Here is a 23,126-nt window from a genome sequence, read left to right as displayed (position 1 = left end):
TCACAAATAAAGCACTCTTGTGTTGAACCCAAAACATGTTGTACTTATTAAATGAATATTTAATGGTTTCCTAATCTGGAGGAAAGGAAACCTGCAGGCTTCACAGCTTGTTTGAGTCTTGATTGTCTGATTTAGGATTTCTCTGGACTGAAGAATCATGGGAAATGTCCTATTTTCTTGGGTTAGCACAACATTACTGCTACAGGCAATGTCTGATCACTATAATAATCATAACAGATGTTCCTCTGAATCATTGTTGTGACATCCTCCAAAACAAGAATGAATCCCTGAAATATGTATAATACTCCATAATTTGATGATTATTTTATAGCACAAGTGAGGTTTCTCTGTGGCTCTGTTTTACAGATCACTGTCCATGCGTAAAAGAAAGAACTACTGGGGTTTCTCAGTGAACTGCACAGGAAATGAAGCCCACCTGTCCAGCTGTAAACTGGGCAAACCCCTGGAGCCCAAGAGGAACGGCACTTGTGGACGTGGCCTGCCTGTGGTGGTCAGCTGTGTGCCTGGAAGGGCTTTTGCCCCCTCATCCTCCACTGGCTTCCGCAAGGCCTACAGACCAGAGGTTGGTAGTATCAAATTTGCATTAACATCCTTATGATTTGAGAGGTTGTAGCTATTAGCACTGCTTTGCGCCAAAATAAGAACTAACACTGGAAATCTACAGAATCTCCTACAAATCTACAGTGTCATCAACAATGGAAAAGTCATTTCTGATTGTCTTTCATAAGACGTTTTGGTTAGCATTGGGCTCACCAACTACTTGTTGATAAAAAAGCCATTATATGTATTACAATTTAAAAGCATTTTTAAAATGTATCATTTAGCGATCTAGTGTTTTGAGTGGCTGTACCAACTAGCGCTGCTTTGCAACGTAATGAGCTATGCTGGAATAAAAATAGCTTTAATCTACACTGTCATCATTTATAAGATTGTGAAAAAAAGCTCACCGACTACTTGTTTGTACTAATAAACAGGCTTTGTAGAACATATACAGCCTGGAAAAAAGTTAGTCAATAGCGTAGACTGTAAAAAAAGATGGACGACGCCCCTTCACCCGAAAAGTGAAGCCGCCAAAGTCCTAATATGGCGCTGACATCTTACGCAGGTTTGGGACCTGATTCTGCGCAGTAGTGAGCAGGAAGTAAAGCTGCGATATCAAGGTCCCGCCCTCACTCCCGCAGAAACGGTTAATAAAAAATGTACTGTGTGAAATAAACAGTTATGGACATGTAGAAATTAAAGTTGAAGCTCCAATCTCCTCCCGAAAATCCCCCAAAAAAGTCAGTTGGTACCTTAGTGACTACTTCGTTTAGAGAAGCTGTCAATCACAGCTGTCAATCATGACGTAACATTCACGTTTTTATAGCATCAAATAACTAAATAAGACCAAACTTATTTAAAAAAATGAACACCTATACCTAAATCAGCGTGATAAAAACATCTTTGAATTTTTTTTATTTGAAGGATAATTTGATTGTTTGGTTTCCATTACGTTCAGTAGACTTCATGGGGAGTAGATGTTCGTAACCTATACTGGGAGCAGCCACCGGGGGGGGACGATCAAGATGCTTTGGCTTTACTTTTCAGCATTTGTGCGGCACGCTTGGTCAATAGCTATGTTTCCATCTACCTATTTTTATGTGCATTTAACTCAGATCTGCTCATTCTGCGTCTAGAGCATTTAGGTCCATGTGACGCCGCTGCCCAACTTTCTCTCTCTTTTCTTTCATGCACACACATGCACATCAACACATGCCAAACTTAAATTAGAAGCCTCAGTCTTCGTCTTATGTTTACTGTGGTCAGTTGAAACATATCAATTGAGGCGGATAATTTTTTATCTAATAAAAAAAACATGCGCAAAGACTTTGATGGAAACTCATTTACCGAATAAATTCCTCAATGAGCATCAAAAAAGTAATGTGACTGCAAGATAGGACATCATACCTGGCCTAGACCGATCTCATTGCACAGCATCTGAAATGCTGTTTTGATCATTCTGAAATGCCTTAGCAAAGTCTGTTGTCAAAGTGGTTCGGTATAATTACATCTATAAGTATAATTACATCTACATCTGTTAGACATAACATGTCTTACACAACTTCGTTCCCAAACAGCAGGCATCCACTACCGAAAGCAAGATGACACAACCAGGTTTATTGCGTTTCATCTGCACAAGTAATTTATACGAAAAAGACCCACCGTGGCTTTTCCTACTGCAGTAAATTCAAATTTTCTTAGTGATAATTTGCCACCAGTTTATCAGGAAGTGACAATTTTGTTCTCTTTATCTCTCTGGATGGAAACTGCTTTATTCGCAAATGCTTTATGCGATATTCCAATTTAGCGCATAAGTTAAATTCACAACTTTAAATGGAAAAATAGTATTGGCATGCACAACATTCAGAGCATGAAGTTCACATTAGCAGCCTCATGATTCTGGTGGTAGCTATAGCGCTGTTTAGTAGTAAAGTAAGGAGTAACGTTGGAATAAAAATAGCTTTCCTAAGAATCACAGAGTCATCAGCAATGACATCATGAAGCAAAATTATCTTTGGACTGTCTTCCATCAGCTGTTTCCCGGTAGCATTGGGTTCAAAGACTATTTGTTTGTACTTTTGCGCACATGCAAATTTAATTAATTTTCAATTTTTTCCTGTCTGTCTGTAGATGGTTGTATGTTGAACTCTAGGGTTACACTCCCTCAGAGATGATTTGTGGTTGTGGAATGTTTGGAGAGTCTGTTTTTCTCATCAATCGGCCCCTTGCTCACATTTCTGGAAAGAATCGCTTCTTCTTCTAATATTTTCCTGTGTATTATCATGTTCATTCAGCCTGTATGTCATAGAGACATTTGAAAAGTCATGTAGTACATTAAATCACGTTTTCTTTTGAATGAAAAGGAAATTACATAACATTCAACCACGTCACCAGAGAGCTGAAGTGAGTGTGTTTATACTGGGGATGGGAAAAAAATTCAGGCTGAATCACCTGCATCAGATCCGTAGACGGAGAGAGCTAGACTGAACAAACACTGGTCACTGAGGTTGTGTGGATTGATCTAATTTACTCCCTGTCTGATTTCCCAGCAACCCCTGGTTCGTCTGCGGGGAGGTGCGAATATCGGTGAAGGGAGAGTGGAGGTGCTGAAGAATGGTATTTGGGGAACGGTCTGTGACGATAACTGGAACCTGAGGGCCGCTACCATCGTGTGTCGAGAGCTGGGCTTCGGGAGCGCCAAGGAGGCTCTCACTGGAGCAAAGTTAGGGCAAGGTTAGTATGTCTTCTCATGCACAATACATTATATCAGTGGTTCTAAAATGGTGGATCACGGGGAGGATTGGGAGTCAATCCTAAAACAACCAGATTTTAGATTCCGAAGAATTTCGAATCAAGAGTCTACTCCCTTACCTTGATTTTTCGAACTACTACATATCCCAGGAGAGCCTTAAGAACTAGTAGAGGGAATTTTGATTCATTCCATCGTCTCGATTGATTCAGTTCACCAAAATGACTCAGATTCGTTCACTGATTCATTTGGTGATTTTTTTTTACACCATTACACTAATAGGTGGTGATGAGTGAGTATCTTTTTGAGTATTATGAGTGATTCCTTCAATCATTCAATCAACAGATTCATTCAAAACCTGATTCGTTCAAAATTAAAATACAGAATGTATTCTTGGAATCTGCAATCTGCAAAAATTCAGAAAATCCGAATATAAATATAATGCTTATATAATATAATGCATGCATAGCTTATATTTCACAACAGGCTCTCAGAAATCTCTAATATCTCAATTTTGGAAAGAAATAAGAAAATAATGCTGAAACCCATTAAGCAGGAAGCAACTATCAGTCAGTCACACATTGTTGTTTTCAAAACAACAGCATCTACAACAGCCTCTGTCTCTGGCATTTACCAGAAAGTCATGGATCACCGCCCTTTACTAAAGTGTCTTTGATCAGACGCATGAGAGGCAGATGTGAACATTCTTTGGCCAGGAGACTCATGTATAATGTAACATCTGTTCTCCAACTGCATGTGCAGATAGCTGCTCCTCAGCTGATGTTTGTACAGGTCCTTAGTTGATTTTAAAATCCATTTTCAGTGAATTTGCTGAGAGATAACGTGAAATATTTACATGCGAGCTTGTACACTTTTATTTTATTCCTATGCATATGCAAACACTGTAATTATAGGGTTAGTTCACCCAAAAATGAAAATTCTGTCATTAATTACTCACCCTCATGTCGTTCTAAACCCGTAAGACCTTAATTCGTCTTCTGAACCTCTTTCAAGGCCCAGAAAGGTAGTGAAGACATTGTTTAAAAAAGTCCATGTGTCCATGTCCAAAGCTGGCGTTCTGGCGTAGATCCCAGAAGCGCTGCAGTGTGTTTACATTGTGAACAGCGTCAGAGACTCAAAACTCTGCAGGAAACATCCAACAGGGACAATATAGTGATGTATGGCAAAAATAACATTGAGAACAGAATTTCAAGATGAGAACAATGCATTATTCTTTGTCAAAGAGGGTTGTTTCAGGATTTATTGAATAATGCAGCCTACAAATTATCAATCTTCAAATTTACTTTAGCCTTCAACTATGAAAACTACTTTAAAAGGGTTCCCAAACTGTTTTGATTCTCGTTAAAATACATACTTCCCGATCAAGTCTTTGTGTGGTATTTTATTTGCATTTAGTCATGTTTTCAGAAGTCAGAAACGAAGTCAACAACTCTTTGCTTATTCTAGTCTAAACAAATACAAACCTTCTGCAGTTCTCCCAAAACATCCTCTTAAAATCCATTTATGCACAGTTATTACTGTCATCAGATGTGGTCAGCAGAGAACATCAGATAAACAAAATTGTTTGCTTCATCTAATGGGAAAAAAAACATGTTTCATGTGACTCCAATAAGTGGCATTTGGTTGATACCCAGATAGACTAAACGTTGACTGTAGACGTTCGGGGACGCCGATTGTAGACGAGACCCAGATAGACTAAACGTTGACTGTAGACGTTAGGGGACGTCGATTGTAGACGAGACCCAGATAGACTAAACGTTGACTGTAGACATTAGGGGACGTCGATTGTAGACGAGACCCAGATAGACTAAACGTCGACTGTAGACATTAGGGGACGTCAATTGTAGACGAGACCCAGATAGACTAAACGTCGACTGTAGACATTAGGGGACGTCAATTGTAGACGAGACCTAGATAGACTAAACGTCGACTGTAGACATTAGGGGACGTCAATTGTAGACGAGACCTAGATAGACTAAACGTTGACTGTAGACGTTAGGGGACGTCGATTGTAGACGAGACCCAGATAGACTAAACGTTGACTGTAGACATTAGGGGATGTCGATTGTAGACGAGACCTAGATAGACTAAACGTCGACTGTAGACGTTAGGGGACGTCGATTGTAGACGAGACCCAGATAGACTAAACGTCGACTGTAGACATTAGGGGACGTCAATTGTAGACGAGACCTAGATAGACTAAACGTCGACTGTAGACATTAGGGGACGTCAATTGTAGACGAGACCTAGATAGACTAAACGTCTACTGTAGACATTAGGGGATGTCGATTGTAGACGAGACCTAGATAGACTAAACGTCGACTGTAGACGTTCGGGGACGTCGATTGTAGACGAGACCTAGATAGACTAAACGTCGACTGTAGACATTAGGGGACGTCGATTGTAGACGAGACCTAGATAGACTAAACGTCGACTGTAGACGTTTGGGGACGTCGATTGTAGACGAGACCTAGATAGACTAAACGTCGATTGTAGACGTTCGGGGATGTCAATTGTAGACGAGACCTAGATAGACTAAACGTCGACTGTAGACATTAGGGGATGTTGATTGTAGACGAGACCTAGATAGACTAAACGTCGACTGTAGACGTTTGGGGACGTCGATTGTAGACGAGACCTAGATAGACTAAACGTCGACTGTAGACATTAGGGGATGTCGATTGTAGACGAGACCTAGATAGACTAAACGTCGACTGTAGACGTTTGGGGACGTCGATTGTAGACGAGACCTAGATAGACTAAACGTCGATTGTAGACGTTCGGGGATGTCAATTGTAGACGAGACCTAGATAGACTAAACGTCGACTGTAGACATTAGGGGATGTTGATTGTAGACGAGACCTAGATAGACTAAACGTCGACTGTAGACATTAGGGGATGTTGATTGTAGACGAGACCCAGATAGACTAAACGTTGACTGTAGACGTTCGGGAACGTCGATTGTAGACAAGACCTAGATAGACTAAACGTCGACTGTAGACATTAGGGGATGTTGATTGTAGACAAGACCTAGATAGACTAAACGTCGACTGTAGACATTAGGGGATGTTGATTGTAGACAAGACCTAGATAGACTATACGTCGACTGTAGACGTTTGGGGACGCCGATTGTAGATGAGACCTAGATAGACTAAACGTCGACTGTAGACGTTCGGGGATGTCAATTGTAGACGAGACCTAGATAGACTAAACGTCGACTGTAGACGTTCGGGGACGTCGATTGTAGACGAGACCTAGATAGACTAAACGTCGACTGTAGACAATAGAGAAAAATTTACCACACGGTTTAGTGAGATGACGAGGAGAGATCAAAGATGCAGAATCACTGGACTAAAAATAACATTAACTTCCAAAGATCCTAATGCTAGGAATGTGGTTATATAAATTTTTAACTATTTGAATGTCTCAGTTGAGCATTATTTATTTGTAATTCAGTACATTTCACTGTGGATACTTTGGTAAATCAGTCGCATTTTCGGCGCAGGCTTTGCAAACAGACTTTTACAAAATGGACTCAACTGTAATCCGACAAAATGTAAGTCACTGGGTTAATTCTAATGCCTGATCTGTGACCAGTGATTTCTGATATGTAATGATTCATGTACAGTCAGATGGTCTTTGTCTATGTGTCAGTAAATCTTCACATTGATGCTCTTAGTAGGATGAAAATAATCTGTTATTTAAACTGTGATTAAATTATATATAGAAAGCGATCAAAGAACGCTCCCATTACAATTGATGGAGCTGTCAATCAAACAGCACAAGTTTATCAGTGACTGAGTTCTGGACTCTTGCCACCGTTATAATCAACGAATCTCTTATTTACATCGTGTTTGCACTTTCTCACAGCAGACATTCCCCTTCAAACAGAGCGTTCGAATCAGAGGGCTAAAATCAGGGTTAAAAACAAAAAAAGCCTTTTATTTCTAAATTTTGAAAATGTTTGTCCCCTTAAGATAATCCACAGATAAGACAATACAATTATTTAAATTCAAATTTCCTGTCCATTAACACCCTATTTTATGTTTTCCTTAGGAATGGGTCCGGTCCACATGAACGAGGTGGAGTGCTCTGGATTTGAGAAATCTCTCACTGACTGCTACTTCAATAATGATGCGCTGGGCTGCAGTCATGAGGAAGACGCTGCTGTACGCTGCAATATACCTGCCATGGGTTTCAAGAAGAGGGTGGGGACTCTTAAACGTTTACTTCATATTCCGTTAATGTTCTAACAATAGTTAGAAATTCACGAATTAGTGAGATTTTAAAGTGATGGATACTTCTGACTTCAACAGATACGTCTAAGCGGAGGAAGAAACCCCCTCGAGGGACGTGTGGAAGTTCTCGCTGAGAAGAACGGTTCTCTGGTTTGGGGAACCGTTTGTAGTGAAAACTGGGGGATTATAGAGGCCATGGTGGTCTGCAGACAGCTGGGATTAGGCTTCGCCAACCATGCGTTTCAGGTAAATCCACATCACTCTCAAACCAAGCAGCTTTCTGTAGGTCAACACTTCAAATCTGTATGACAAACTTGAATCCATTGAATCCGTACACAAAATTCATGTTCACATTGGAGTACTATTAAATTGTCCAGATTTCACCCATGAGAATTCATTGAACAATGGTAAATGTGACTGCAACTTGAGAGTTTTCCACACTCCAACCTTCTCATTAAGGTCCACCTTCAATAGTGTTTAACCATCAATATCCACAGGGCATCGTTTGAGTCATCATGATAGTGTTCATAGCATATGGGACTATTTTGGAGTGTTCGGTGTAGATGAAGAACTTTAATAAAGGCACACACCATGGCACGGAGCCGGTGTGGCGTCCCCATTTCATCCAAAAGTTTGCTGGATGCCATAATCCTATTAAATCCCATTTATTCAAATCATAATTGAATGTGCATGTAAGATCACACAGACTTTCAAGAGCTGAAATGGCAAGACTGGAGACATATCATTACCAGCCCAGTGACAAACTCATGGTGATTATAGGTCTGGAAACTATTATTGCATTAGAAACGGTATGGAAGGAATAGTTTGATGGGTGGTTTTATGAGTGGAAATTGGAAAACGCTTCTGCAGGCTAATGCCATGATTAAGAGTTATTATGATGATTGACTGAAATTTGCCACTAGCTGATGCATATGGCCGCATGTCAAGACATTATGGCCGTAATGGCTTCGACCTAGGGACACAAAGTAGTTAAATCTAATGTCACTCATTATAGTTCTTAGAGTGTTTTGAAAAGGCTAGCGTGAATTATCCATGCAAGTTTATGCTTGTGTGGTGTTGATTTAACTGTTGCCCTGCTTAAAAATAAACACCTTAAACCAGCTTAAACATTTTGCTGGTCTTATTTAGTCTCCCAGCCCGGTCAGACAGTCTATTTGCTGGTTTTAAAGGGTTTTTAGGCACATTTCAACTGGTCAGACTGAGAACCCATCTAAACTAGCTAAGACCAGATTAAACCAGCTTAGGCAGGTTTAATTTTTTTCTTTTGTTGCTAAATGTAGCGGGTGAAGTTAGTCAACTATCATGGTCTTCCTTGTTTAGTGGTTGACCAAGGAAACTAGTCAATCTGACGTCCAGTGAAGGCTTTTTCTCCTAATGAACTTTAGTCATTTTAAATAAAATAAAGTCCATACTGTTCCATGCATACACTACCATTCAAAATTTTGGGCTCGGTAAGTTAATACTTTTACTCAGAAAGAACACATAACTGATCAAATGCGACACTAAAGACATACAGTACTTTTAAATAAATTCTGTTCTTTTGAACTTTCGGTTTATTAAAGAATCCTGAAAAAAAAAGTATGACAGTTTCCAAAAAATATTAAGCAGCACAACCATTTTCAGCATTTATAATAATAAGAAATGTTTATTGATCATCAAATCAGCATATTAGAATGATTTCTGAAGGATCATGTGACACTGAAGACTGGAGTAATGATGCTGAAAATGCAGCTTTGACATATAACACCTTAATATGTCACAGGAAGAAATTACATTTTTAAATATATTATTACTATTATTATTAAATAAAGAAATTACATTTTTAAATATATTAAACAGTTTTTTAATTTATAATAATATTTCACAATATTGCAGTTTTACTGTATTTTTGATCAGATAAATGCAGCTTTGGTGAGCATAAGAGATTTAAAAGCATAAAAAAGAGATTTAACCCCCTGAGGTCGGCTGTCGCGCCGGCGCGATATGCTCGTTTTTTTCCTTATCAGTGCAACAGAGACGAAAAATACAAAAAATACTTTGATCTTACATACTTGTGTTTTACATCACTCAATCCTGTTAAGTGTGTATTATTTTTGTGTATACTCACAATAAAAACAAAGTGTTGTGCTTTTCGCCAAATAAAGAAAAATAAACATGATGCGAGTTCTGCTTTCTCTCTGTCAGTGTAGTCCATTCTGAAACGCGTCCGAAAATGAACTGTTATTATGCATTAACTTAATAGTGAGGTTTGTACACTTTGACATGCTGTTGGTCACGTTTTCAGACTGTTACCTAAGCTCAAAAAGTGCAAGATACAACTTCCAGATGTCTGAGTGGCCATTAAACATGATTTGTCTGACAGTCTGGACCGATGGGTCTTTCCAGACAGCATGTGTGGAAGGTTTTCAACAATGCACATGGAAAGTCTGACAGAATGTGCCCACATTCCCCCTGCCCACGCTGGGAGTCCTGTGGGCTTATCTATCAGAGGAGGCTGTGACTCAGCCCTGGTCAGACTAGGACACAACACATGGAAAACAGAACATAACACTGGATGATTACTCATCACGAACATATGTTTGTGCAGTCATGAACACTGACAAAGACTTTCCCGACCTTGTGGGGTACGGGATGTCTTGTGTTTCAAACCTCTAAACTTATGCAACTAATGAAGAGCAATCTTGAGAGCAGATGCTCAGGAACATGCAGTCGATCTGTAAAACGTGACTGAACAGCCCTCGTGTGGTGAGAAGGTGTAATGACACCCAGATATCCATCTTCAACATTCAGTTTCAAAACACTAACATGTTTCTTTCCGATGTCATTGAAGAACAAAACAATATCAAAAAAGCACCTAAAAGGTATTCTGTGTGTTACATTCCAGTTTTGTGTGAAGAACAGACTGAAAGTGAAGTTGACAATCTGCCTGAATCAATGGCCGAATCAATTGTTTGTCAGTTCTTTTCAGTAAACTGATTGATTTGCCTCGCAAACCGAACTGATTCTTTTACAAATTGCTCTCTTCCCAATTGTGTCGTATATCCGAGTGAAATTACTTCTCGAACAAGAAAAAATGTAGAGTGGGACTTGATTTTGTCCATGTGGAATTGATTGGATGGTCGGATGGTTGTGGTTTCCTATTGGTCAATCTCATGTGAGTGACAGGTTGATCCCGCCCTTGCAACACATCATCAGAGAAGAGAAGAGATGCCATTGCAAGAGTGAGGGGAAGTTATTGTGATTGAAGATTATGAGGACACATTATTATTTTTTTTATGTGATTTCATTGTGACTTTAAAATGAGAATGTTAATATGTTGTGTGACTTGATTGTGTGACTGACTAATATTTATCACGTGTTTGTATAGGAGACGTGGTACTGGGCTGGAGATGCAAATGCAGACAATGTTGTGATGAGTGGGGTCAGATGCTCAGGAACTGAGATGAGTCTTCCTCAGTGTCTTCATCACGGCAAACACATCAACTGCCCGAAAGGAGGAGGACGCTTCGCCGCTGGGGTGTCCTGCTCTGATAGTGAGACAATCACCTCTTATTGATTATCATTCTCTTAAGAATAGTGATTTAACTCTGTCTGTGTCAAGCTTGATGTAATAGTAGCCTAAAAAGCAGCTCCAAAAGTAATTGCAGTTTCCCACAATGCAATGCACTCCACTTAACCTTTCATTTCAACTGTGACAATTAACATTCAGTAATAAATTATTTGAACATTAATGTTTAACTCTTTCTCTGCCACAGTTGCCAGCCACCACCAGCATTTTTGATAATATATAAAAATAAAAAAATCATGGCCTCCAGAATATTTTGTTTTATGAATATCTGAACATATATCAAAAGAAAGAACAGAGTGTCTAAAAAAAAAACATTTTATTATAGCTTTGTGCAGTCTTTTTTATCAACACTTAAATGTGGGTAAGTTTAATTAAAAAAGCAACATTTTCAACAAAAAGCTGAGGAAAAAAATTATAATCTTTTAATCTTACATACTGTTTAGGATGGACCGTATGGACATTGAGACGCAGGGTACAATGTGCATAGGCAATGCTTTTATCGCTTGTTGTTTCTGCTGCTTCTCCTGTGTTTTGATCTGGAGATTATGCACTCTTTCAGTAGATGTGTAATAGCGCCGCCCCCTTCCCTATAACAATGAAAACACAGAAAGCCAGAAAATTCCGTCAGTGGCGGGGAAGTGTTGTTCTCATAAATGACCGAAAATTGCGTCAATGGTGGAATTTAAAAAAAATGAAAATTTGCTTTCATTAGTTCAAAACTTTGGGGTTGGTCAAATGTTTTTTAAAGAAATTAATACTTATATTCATGAAAGATGCATTAAATTGATCAAAAGTGACATTAAAGACATTTATGATGTTACAAACGATTTCTATTTCCAATAAATACTGTTCTTCTGAACTTTCTAGTATTTTAAGAATAATCAAATAAATGCAGTCTTGGTGAGCATAAAAGACTTTCAACAATAGTATACTACTGTGCCATATGTAGTATGCTAGTGTTCCATTCTGAACATGGCTGAACAGCTTTAATATGAAACCTAAACTACTTATATTTTTGTGAAACTAAGCTAAACTATGGTAGATCTTCAGGACCAACTAAGCCCATCTGACCTGGTTGTCTAGACTGATATGCATGTGGAATTTGCTCTGTCTGACCTCTGATCTCATCGCTCACAGCGGCTCCTGACCTGGTTCTAAATGCTCAGCTGGTGGAGCAGACCACCTATCTGGAGGACCGGCCCATGTACGCTCTAGAGTGCGCCCTAGAGGAGAACTGCCTGTCCAGCACAGCGAAAAAGAACGACCACAGCTCCTACCGCCGCCTGCTCCGCTTCTCCTCCCAGATCCACAACGTCGGCCAAGCTGACTTCAGACCCAAAATGGGTTACCATGCCTGGACCTGGCATGAGTGTCACAGGCAAGACCATAAACACCTTAGTACACGACAAAGATACACACTAAGGCTTCAACACATGATGCCAATATGGTGACGTTTAAAACTTCTAATCGTTGTTTTGTTGTGTCTCTGTGTTCAGGCATTATCACAGTATGGAGGTTTTTACACATTATGACTTGCTGAGTCTGAACGGCACCAAGGTGGCGGAGGGTCACAAGGCCAGTTTCTGTCTAGAGGACACTCAGTGTGACGAAGGTGAGAACTTCTTACGAGATGGTTCAATAGCGCTAAAGTTACTCAACACTAGTACAAAGGTGTGTTCACACCATGCCGTGATTACGGTAATTACGAGATTCTGACTTGTAAAAAGCCTTCACGTCCTCGTAGAACTCGTAATTACAACTTATAAACTCTGAATTTTCAGAGAGTTCTGACTTGTACCACATGACCAGAGGTGGGTAGAGTACCCAAAAACTGTACTCAAGTAAAAGTACAAGTACTTATAGAAATATTTACTCAAAGTAAAAGTAAAAGTAATAATCTTAATAGTTACTTGAGTAAGAGTAAAAAAGTATCCAATGAAAAAACTACTCAAGTAGCGAGTAACTTACTTCGGATCATATAGGCCTCTATTTTATATATATATATATATATATATATTTATATATATATATATATATAGTATATATATACAGTATATATATACAGTATATATATATATATATATATATATATATGAAGACTTCAGATGCAAAAGCCTCTGAGTGCCATCTGAAACTTTCTTCTAAAACAAGCATTTTTATCAAGCTTGTATATTTAAGTTCAGTAATTTCACTTTAATGACAATTAATAGGTACTTTTCATTGCCATTTAAGTGAAATAACTGAACATAAACATACAAACTTGATAAAAATGCTCTTTTAGAAGAAAATTTCAGATGGTACTTAGAGGCTTTTGCATCTGAAGTCGTCATATATATATAAAATAATATTATTTAGATTCTTTTTATTTAAATGACTATTATTTTCATAAGTAGATTGGCTCTCTTTGCAACAAAAAACATTATTTCTGCCATCTGTAGCCCGAAAATCATTGCCTGTCCTTTGGTTTGTATAATAGTAACTTATACAACTACATTTGGATTATTAGACAATGTCGAAATAAAGTGAATCTGCAGAGTGTTGCATTCAAAGGCATGTAATTGACACAGAGAAGAAAGAGTTAAAACTCTCCACATGTGCTCGCGCTCATGACTGCTACTGAACATCTGAACACAAAAAAACAAACACAAGTACATCGACGGATCTTTTTCTGTCTGTTCTCCAAAATATAATCAAATGTATATTTCTGCAAGCATGTTTAAGCTGGTTAACTGTGTGTACGGCAGGCAAAGGCATTCGTTTTCAAGTCGAGTTCGTACGCCACTGCGCAACAATACACACACACTACCGCAGGATGGCGGGTGTTCATAAACTGTGAACAATGGTAGCTTATTTAATGTAGAAATGAATGTATTATGTCCAAAAAACGGGTAATGTCATCCTTTCTAGTAGTGCTATCATGGCATAATAATCTGTTTGGTTGTAAAATGTATTACCTGAGTTAAATGAAATCGAATATATCGTCCTGTGGAATCATTCATTCACAGACAGCTTACGAAGATGTTCAACTAATAAAGATCTTCATCGCTGGCAAATATATGATGCATTTGAAGATTTGCTCTCACTTGACTGTACTGTAGGTCCACGGCCACTTCATCCAACGCTCTTGATGTCCTTAAATCTTCCTGTTACGACTCCGAGTCGAGTGTGAATTGCAATCGCTTCAGATGATTCAGTGCGTGCAGGAACTGAACAGAATCAGGAACTGAATCATTCAAACTGATTCGCGAACCGATTTAGACAGATCTGCCAACTTGTTTGATGAAGTCTTTGAACAGAATCGACTCAAAAGAGTGATTCATTTGTGAATTGAGCATCGCTCAAGCCCAGAAAAAAAGATACATCGCGCTTGGAATAAACTACGCATTTAACAACACATTGCATCAAAATAAAGTAACGAGAAGGACGTCGCCCAACGTAACGAAGTAAAAGTACAGTTTTTTCATTAGAAATGTACTCGAGTAAAAGTAATAAGTACCCACATTCAAATCTACTCTTAAAAGTACAATTTTCCCCAAAAAATACTCAAGTAAATGTAACGAAGTAAATGTACTTCGTTACTACCCACCTCTGCACATGACCGCTGCAGATTGATAGTGTTGTAATAGAAAAACTTCATTCTGAGTATGTCATGTGTTGTCGTCTCGTTATTACGGTAATTACGACATGGCGTGAATGCAGCACAAGGCTTTTTTTGATCCATCTGTTTTTATGAAATATCAAGTCGAGCCACATTTATTTATAGAGTGCTTTACACAATACAGATTGTTTGAAAGCAGCTTCACAGTAATAATCAGAATCAATGATACAAACGTCATCAAATTCCAAATCTGCTTTAAAGCTGCTCTAAAAAAGACAATAGTGTCAGAAGACAATTCAGATTAAGTCAGTTCAGTGTTGATTCAGTTCAGTTCAATAACTGAAAAGGTCATCAATTATGAAACGAGTTCTTTTCAGCCATAAACAGCTCTTCAGAAGACGATAGTGGCGTTATTCAGCTCGAAGATCTAATTGGTTGTTTTCTTTGATTCAGGAATTCAGAAACGGTATCTTTGTGCCAACTTTGGTGAACAGGGCATCACTGTTGGCTGCTGGGACACCTACAGACATGACATTGATTGTCAGTGGATCGATGTCACAGATGTGAAACCAGGAGACTATATTTTGCAGGTACCTTTTTAACTGAAGTGAACTAAAAGTAAAAAGCAGGATTTTTGTTTTTTACTAACATGACTCTGTCACACAGGTCGTAATCAATCCTAACTATGATGTAGCCGAATCGGATTATACCAACAATGTCATGAAGTGCAAGTGCCGCTATGATGGATACAGGATATGGACGTACAACTGTCATATAGGTGAGTTGGTTAGAAAAATACTGTATTGAATGTCTGCCAGGACAATTGAACTCTTTCCCTGCCATTGACGGAAATTTCCGTCATTTGTGAGACAACGCTTCCCCACCATTGTGGGAATTTTTCCGGTTTCCGTGTTTTCACTGTTATACGTTAGGGGGCGCTATTGTACATCTTCTGAAAGGGTACTGAATCTCCTGATCAAAACACATGCGAAGAAGATGCATAGACAAGCGATATCATATGTAATCATATGCATATGTAAAATAATGCGATCACCAACATTAAACAGCATATAAATCAAAACTGCCTAAATGTTACTGAATGAAATGTCGACTCAGGACGAGCTACAGGACTGTAAAGCTTTGGGGGGTGTTGATGGACTCGATCTACTCCATCTATGTTTAGATCATCGTTCTGAATCCCATCCAGACGTACTTTGACAAAAAGCTTTTTTCTTAAAATGTTTATTTTTATTTTTATGAAACTTACCCACATTCAAGTGTTGATAAAAAAAGAATGCATGAAGCTAAAATAAAACACTTTCTTTTGATATATTGCATGCTCAGATATTCTTACATCAAACGTATTCTGGGGGCCATGGAATTTTTGTGAAAATGGTCAAAATGGCACTTTCAAACCAGTGACTAATGCAATTTCAGTCAATAAGGCTTCGTTACATCACCACTGTTTCGACTTTGCCGCTAGTGTACAACGATCTCTGCGAACCCATAAACAGTGTCTGTATGGTTTTAACCTGATCTCGGATCAGTTTTAACTCTTATCTCTTATATAAGTCTCTTATTGGCCTGTTTAGCCAAGCCCTCCATAAAACAAGCAAAACATGCCATGCAAATGAAAAGAACACATATTATACAGAATATTCCTATTAAATGGTATTAGATTATTTGTTAATTGCATTTAATATATTACACTTTCAATAAAACATTTGCATTTGGTTTGTATAAGTGTTTTTATGCTTAAGTTTTTGTTGCATTTACACTCGAAACAGTGAATTATTTTGCGAAGCAATTGGTTTAATTGATTCAAAGTTTCGAAAAGGTTTGTTTCTCCCATCAGTAGTTAGAAGTGAATAATAATACCACCTCTACCCCTTTCCAGGTGGCTCGCGGGGTTCAGACGTGGACGAATACCCTGGAATGAGCAACCAGTTGCACCTCAGATAGGAGACAGTGAGGAACGACAAAGGCTCTCAGTGGAGGATGCTGCAAGCTGTCACTCAAGACTATTCAAATATGACTGACCACTAGAGACTCCAGCACTTCAATAGGCAGAGACCGCTGCTCTGTAACCCAACCTCCAAATATAGACGCAGTCGCTAGGTTGAAGTACAGCTCACGTCCTTTCACGACCCTCGCTATATCAAGCTTGCTTTGTACAGAAACTATTTAAATTCTTTAAATGTACTGTACTTGTTGCATTTCTGTGTTTAAAATGCTAGTTAATTGTTGTAGTGGCTACAAACTCGTGCTTTAATGTTCAAACTTGGATCTTCCATAACGTTTCGATTCTTTCTGCATTACAACTTAAGGAATCGCAAAGTCTGCAGTTTCATGGACCAAACGCCACTTGCGGCTGTCAGACTCTTTTGTGGTTAATTCATCAAGCATGTCAAGTAATTTATTGTGTTCAGTCAGGGATTATATTTTGTCGACTTTTGTGTATGCAATGTGAAACTGTAAGAATTTGTTGCAAATTTGTGAAGCATCTACCCTCCGTTCTACGAGGGTACTTATGACCAGTTCAATGGTTTCCAAATATACTGTGTTTATGACTGAACAACACATTTGGTCAAACCATTGCATTGTTTTCTATAATTAAAGCAATTCATGTTTGTTACTTGGAGGATGGTGTTTTTTTATGTTAACCATGTATTTTCAGTGCTAAAATATGTGGAAACAATTAAAGACTTGACACCAATCAAAAACTGCAACAACAAACATTTAATCAATATGTAAAAAACAGGTTGAAGTATCAAATGATTTTAAAACATCATAATGCAGAAATAATTTTCAACTTTGACAAACAAGACAAATATAGTAAATGTAGAAACAAAATAACATGTAAAAACAGAATTATTGATACACAGCATGAATTTCTAATGATAACTGTCTGTTTGGATGTTATTTAACCATTAGATTCAATATTTTCAGGAAATCCAATCAAAACACTGATAATTATCCTCTGTCACATTCAACTCACCCTAAACAGCAACAGCATTTCACTACTTGCTTCAAAATGAGCAAAAGAGCCTATTGGTAATTAAAACACGATTTAAACTGGGAAAAAATAATATATTTGTTAAGCCTGGACTTGATGCTAAAAGATGCCAGACTTGTTAGTATGGAGAAACAGAGCAAGAGAAAGCAAACAAGGCTGTTTCCTGCAAAAAAAGAAAAGAAAAGAAAAGTAATTTGGGGAAAAACACTGAGGAAAATAATCAAATGATCATTGAACTATTTCCCTAAAATAGTAGAGAACTCAAAAAAATAAATAAACAAAACTGGAAACTTGGGAGACAACATATTTCATGTGTTTTCATGCTAAAATAAAGCGGGGTCATTTCTTCAAGCTTCTGCTCAACCCCAGCGCTCTGGTCACCATCCTGCGAGCCACCTCTGTGTCCGTCCGGGGCCTTTCCTTCACCGGCTGAACGAACTCTAAGGGGACACAACATCATCATACTTCATAGTAATACTATAATCATGCTCATTATGCAGATCAGTGTCATGATGTTTGTATCCACACGTTCAAAAAAAGCACAAGCCACATCTTTTATGATGAGCTTATTTTTTTCATTTCCCAATTAAAATTCATACAGGTTTTTTTTTTGTACCATGAAATGTAAGTCTGATGCAACTCATTTAAAAAAAGCCTTTTTCCCAAAAATGTCAGTACTTTTGAACTTTACTTTCTATTAAGCAGAAAATCCTGAAAAAAATGTATCATGGTTTTCGCAAAAATATTATTCTGTATTCAACATTGATAATAATCGAAAATGTTTCTTGAGCTGCAAATCGTCATATTAACCTGATTTCTGAAGGATCATGTGACTGAAGACTGGAGAAAGGATACTGAAAATTCAGCTTTGACATCACGGGAATAAATTACATTTTAACATACTGTATATTAATTTAAAATAGAAAAAAAATTACATTAAATATGAAAACAGTAATATTTCAAACATTACTGTTGATTTGTATTTTTGATTAAATAAATACTTGGTCTTGGTGCGCATAAGACACTTCCAAAACAATTTAACAAATCATACCGACCCCAAACTTTTGAACAATTTTGTGTTTCACCACTTAAAATTTAAATTTCTTGAAAAAGGTACAAAGATTATTTTATTTTTTCTTGATCATGGACACACTAATGTCTTCTAATATAAAAATCACCATATTTCTGAAAGCCGTTTATTCGGTGGCATACCTGCTCGTCTGGCTGCTTTCCACTTCGCTTTCTGGCTCCCCTCTTGCAGCACGCGGGTTTTCAGTATCGGATGCTTGAGAGAGAGTGCATGTGTGGCTGAAAAGAACCAAAAATGTGTCACTCAAACATAACAATATAAAGGATGATAATTCTTGACACATGAATGGAAAAAATACTGCCGAATGAAACAATACCTGCCGACTGACTTGAAAATATACCGAGAGCATGAGTGTTATCCACCCACTTGATCTTCATCCCTCCTTCACTGGAAACAGAAGAAGACCAGTGTCACATTTATGGATTTGTATTATTATTATTCCTCTCACATTATAAGGGTAACATATCACCTATAATCAGCAAAGGCATCAAGAAGGTCGTCTGTTTTAAAAAAGGGAGGGAAGTTGTAGATCTCAATGACGTGGCCGAACTCCTCTGGATCAAGCCAGATGTTTGTATAGGCGGGGAAATCATTGCAGGTGTTCAGTATGGTGATGTCCTCGTATTTGAGTTTGGCTTTGATCTGACCAAGACAGAATGAATGACAAAATGTGTGAAAACAAACAGAATAAAGATGATGGTAATTACGGTAGGAGTTTTTATGCAAATAACAAACCTCAAAGGGCCTGTTTACACCTGGTCACATCATGTGTTGTTACTGATCGGATAGTTATCTGATTTGTTAAAACGGTTCCATCTACACTTGGCCACATAAATGGGTCTCCGCAAAACGAATATAAATCCAATCTTCAATTCCTGCGCTAAATGCAAATTTAACAGACTTCACGTCGATGAAAGGAACAGATATGAGCTTGATTTCAGACCGCAATGAGAGAAAGCTGCATCATATCGCGTGTTGCAGTAGTGCTGTCATATCTGGCCAATGGGAGATCTATAACACTCACATGATTATATATAGATTTTTGTTTTATTATTATTTTGGGAAAAGTAATGTTTACATACAGTACCGGTCAAAAGTTTGTTCAAATGGTTTAAAAAATATATATTTTATGCTCATTAAGCCTGCATTTATTTGATAAAAAAATACAGAAAAAAACTGTAATATTGTGAAATATTATTACAATTTAAAATAATGGTTTTCTATTTGAATATACTTTAAAATATAATTTATTTATGTGATGCAAAGCTGAATTATCATCAGCCAGTCTTCAGTGACACATGATCCTTCAGAAATCATTCTAATATGCTGATTTATTATCAATGTTGGAAACAGTTGTGCTGCTTAATGTTTTGTTTTTTTTATAACCCGTGAATCTTTTTTCAGGATTCTTTGATGAATTTAAGAAGAACAGAATTTGTTTAAAATATAAATCTTTTCTAACAATATACACTACCGTTCAAAAGTTTGGTATATGTATGCTTTTCTTCAGCAAGGATGTGTTAAATTGATAAAAAACTGATAATAAAGATTATTGTAAGAAAAGATTTCTATTTTGAACTTTTGAACTCGTTTACACTTTGAATTGGTTTGATGGATATACAGTAGGGCCGATTTACACCTGATCGCACTCACATTAGAATGGGGCTGACAAATTCATGCAAGTACGCACATGTTGTGAATTAGGTGGACATTTTTCATGAGAATTTGTGCATTTAAATATGAATAATCCAAGCAAGTATTAGTGTAAGAGACCCATTAAGTTACAATACCTCAGAGAGCAAACTTTCATCAAAGTGCTGTAGCTTGAGTGTCGCATCAGTGGGAAGGCCCATGTTTTTGGCACAATATTCATCCGCTTGGTCATCCAATGTTAAAGACGTGAAGAAAGACACAGTCTGGTCCCAGGCTGGAGGCCACGGGGAAGGCCCGGACCTTGAAAGCTGCACAAACTGCTGATCGGCCAGTGATTGGTCAGTGCTGTCCACCTCTGTCTCCTGATTGGATGCAAGAGCTTCCTTAGCAACGCCAGAGCTAGAATCCTCAGATGAGTCCTCCAGATTCACCTTATGTCTCCTAGCGGCTGGAACATAAATAGCCTTTTCTGGCCGTCTGGCTCTTCTTCTGTTGCATTCGTCCTCCATTTCCCTGCCCCGACCACGTGCTCGTTCATGGAAACTGCTCTCCGTATATCTAAGATCCTCTTCCGGCAATCTGTCAGATGCACCACAATGATGAGACACCAAATCTCTGTGAGCACGTCACGTGACATTAGGTCAGCTGGCATTGGCAGCTTTACCTGAGGTCGGAATAGCACACTACGACTCTGCGGGCGCAGCCTTCACCCACAGAGAAGGTGCTGAGGTCGGGGAGATTGCCAGTGGTTTGGTGAATCAGGAAGCGTAGTCGACTCGGGATAGGCGGGAAGAGTAGAACGCTACAATTGGGAAACATTAAAAGACAACAATATGGCAGATGTCTGTCTATCTATCGATAGATAGATAGATAGATAGATAGATAGATAGATAGATAGATAGATAGATAAAGACAGACAGACAGATAGATAAGATATATAGATAGATATACAAAGTACTCTAATCATTACACCGATGATAAAATGTGTAGTCCATTAACATACAACGCTATGTAGAAAGTCAATCATCTTAAACAGCAACACAAACTAAGACTGATGAGAAAAAAAGGGAGACATGCACCAACATAAATTAGAAGGCTTATTAAAATACTCATGACCACCCTTACAAGAATTAATAACATTTTATTTTAGTAAAATGTTGTATTTACTTTTCGTAGAAAGAACTAGGCGTATAGCTTGTACATTGGCCTAAAAGCATGCTAATGAGGAGCCATTAATGGTCTTATCTGTTAACAAATGCCACAATTACAAGAATTATTAATAATTAATAATAGGGCAAGTACACATCTAGAGCTTTAAAGTATGGACCTTCATGAATTATGGACCAAGCTAGCTAGTAAATCAAGCTAGTTAATTTATGTGCAAAATGAGTTCTGTTCTAAAGACGATTGATATTAAGAAAAACCTGGCTTTCTGGTATACAAAAAAAACTACATAAATCATTAAGATCCTGGTGAAACGAAAAAAATATCTGTATAAGCATTTTCAATAGAAGAAAATGTTAAGTTTGAACTTTGAAGTAAAAAAAAAAACTGTAGTAATCAACTTGTGCACGTGTGGGTTATAGGAAAGCTATCGCAGAATAAAATCTCACAAGGGAAAATGTCCCAGGACCCTGCTAAAACGACCAGCTTTCCTAATAATGTTGGCGAATATCATTCCCTTCTTCAGATGTGTGATGAAGTTAAGTTACCTTTTCAGCTCATTTTTCTGCTGGAACGCGTCCAGCTCCTCAAGGACTGTATGGACAAACGCAGTCTCTTGTTTGGGGAGGAAACAGCCACTGACGCAAGGAAGAGCCAGGGTGCTGGAGGACGATCTCTATCCACAGAGACTAGATGCTTTCAGTCCGGATTTCATTTCACTTAAGAAAAAAGAAATATATTAAAGAGCGGATCAGTAACGTACAAGTCAAACATCATGTCACGGTATATACAACTATACAAACCAAACCTAAAATGAAGGCACTTTAAACGTTATTTTATTGCTGCTGGCTCAAGCGTACGTCAAATACAAAAAAAACCTAAGTGTACTAGGGAAAGAGAATTATATAAAACATCTGTTCGTGAATCTTAACCGCGAAATTAAACTCATTTAAACATTAGCAACTAGCTTAGCACACCAGTCTCATTCAATGACATTATACACGTTTCAAGACGATACTGACTAATAACAAATAAAAGTATGCCACCCTTTAAGACCTTTAAACTATTAAATTCCAGTTAAAAACGACATCTCAGGACAGCCGCAAAAGTAACACCACTGAATTCAACTGACACCTCTGACGTCATTAAGATTTTCGGTGTGAGGGCTAACCGTCCCCTCTAGCGGTCAGGGGTGCAAACACAGTCGAGTTACTTTTTAAGTTACTATGAAATCAATTCTTTTTTTTAATGAAATATTGCAGTATTATTTTAGATGATTTATTAAGTTCATGCGCCCTCGTAATCTTTAAAGAAAATAATATCTTCCCTGCTGACGTGTTTACTGGCGTGAGGGCGGGGCAACCTTTCACTCACATGACATCATAGCAATAGCAAATCACAACCATCCAATCAATTCTCCATGGACAATATCAAGTCCAGCTTAAGA

General features: G+C 38.0%; 2 protein-coding genes across 5 annotated transcripts in view; one reads left to right on the top strand and one right to left on the bottom strand.

Annotated features, from left to right (window-relative positions):
* Window positions 1-17,391, top strand: part of loxl2a (lysyl oxidase-like 2a) — a 36,572-nt gene extending 19,181 nt beyond the window's left edge. Inside the window, exons 5-14 of the mRNA XM_082158344.1 lie at window positions 367-583; window positions 3,111-3,294; window positions 7,388-7,539; window positions 7,648-7,815; window positions 10,958-11,123; window positions 12,296-12,536; window positions 12,655-12,770; window positions 15,210-15,346; window positions 15,423-15,534; window positions 16,654-17,391. Of these exons, the coding sequence (XP_082014470.1) occupies window positions 367-583; window positions 3,111-3,294; window positions 7,388-7,539; window positions 7,648-7,815; window positions 10,958-11,123; window positions 12,296-12,536; window positions 12,655-12,770; window positions 15,210-15,346; window positions 15,423-15,534; window positions 16,654-16,718 (1,558 nt within the window). The 3' untranslated portion in view covers window positions 16,719-17,391. The remainder of the gene's footprint in view (window positions 1-366; window positions 584-3,110; window positions 3,295-7,387; window positions 7,540-7,647; window positions 7,816-10,957; window positions 11,124-12,295; window positions 12,537-12,654; window positions 12,771-15,209; window positions 15,347-15,422; window positions 15,535-16,653) is intronic.
* An 83-nt stretch (window positions 17,392-17,474) lies between these two features.
* r3hcc1 (R3H domain and coiled-coil containing 1) lies at window positions 17,475-22,859 on the bottom strand. 4 transcript variants are annotated; one of them, XM_082158333.1, is made up of 8 exons: window positions 22,488-22,859; window positions 22,228-22,398; window positions 21,180-21,317; window positions 20,653-21,094; window positions 19,332-19,504; window positions 19,179-19,249; window positions 18,985-19,080; window positions 17,475-18,212 (listed from the first exon to the last, which is right to left on the bottom strand). In XM_082158333.1, exons 4-8 carry the CDS (start codon window positions 21,022-21,024, stop codon window positions 18,112-18,114), a joined length of 813 nt encoding a protein of 270 aa, XP_082014459.1. In that variant the 5' UTR covers window positions 21,025-21,094; window positions 21,180-21,317; window positions 22,228-22,398; window positions 22,488-22,859; the 3' UTR covers window positions 17,475-18,111. The 4 variants fall into 4 exon arrangements, with proteins under 4 accessions (XP_082014459.1, XP_082014461.1, XP_082014462.1 ...); XM_082158335.1 differs by having other exon boundaries at window positions 22,736-22,834; XM_082158336.1 differs by having other exon boundaries at window positions 22,726-22,830.
* Window positions 22,860-23,126: the final 267 nt, after the last annotated feature.

The sequence above is a fragment of the Leuciscus leuciscus genome (genome assembly GCF_965113295.1).
Source record: "Leuciscus leuciscus genome assembly, chromosome: 24".
Lineage (NCBI taxonomy): Eukaryota > Metazoa > Chordata > Actinopteri > Cypriniformes > Leuciscidae > Leuciscus > Leuciscus leuciscus.
This window is presented reverse-complemented; position numbering and strand designations above follow the sequence as displayed.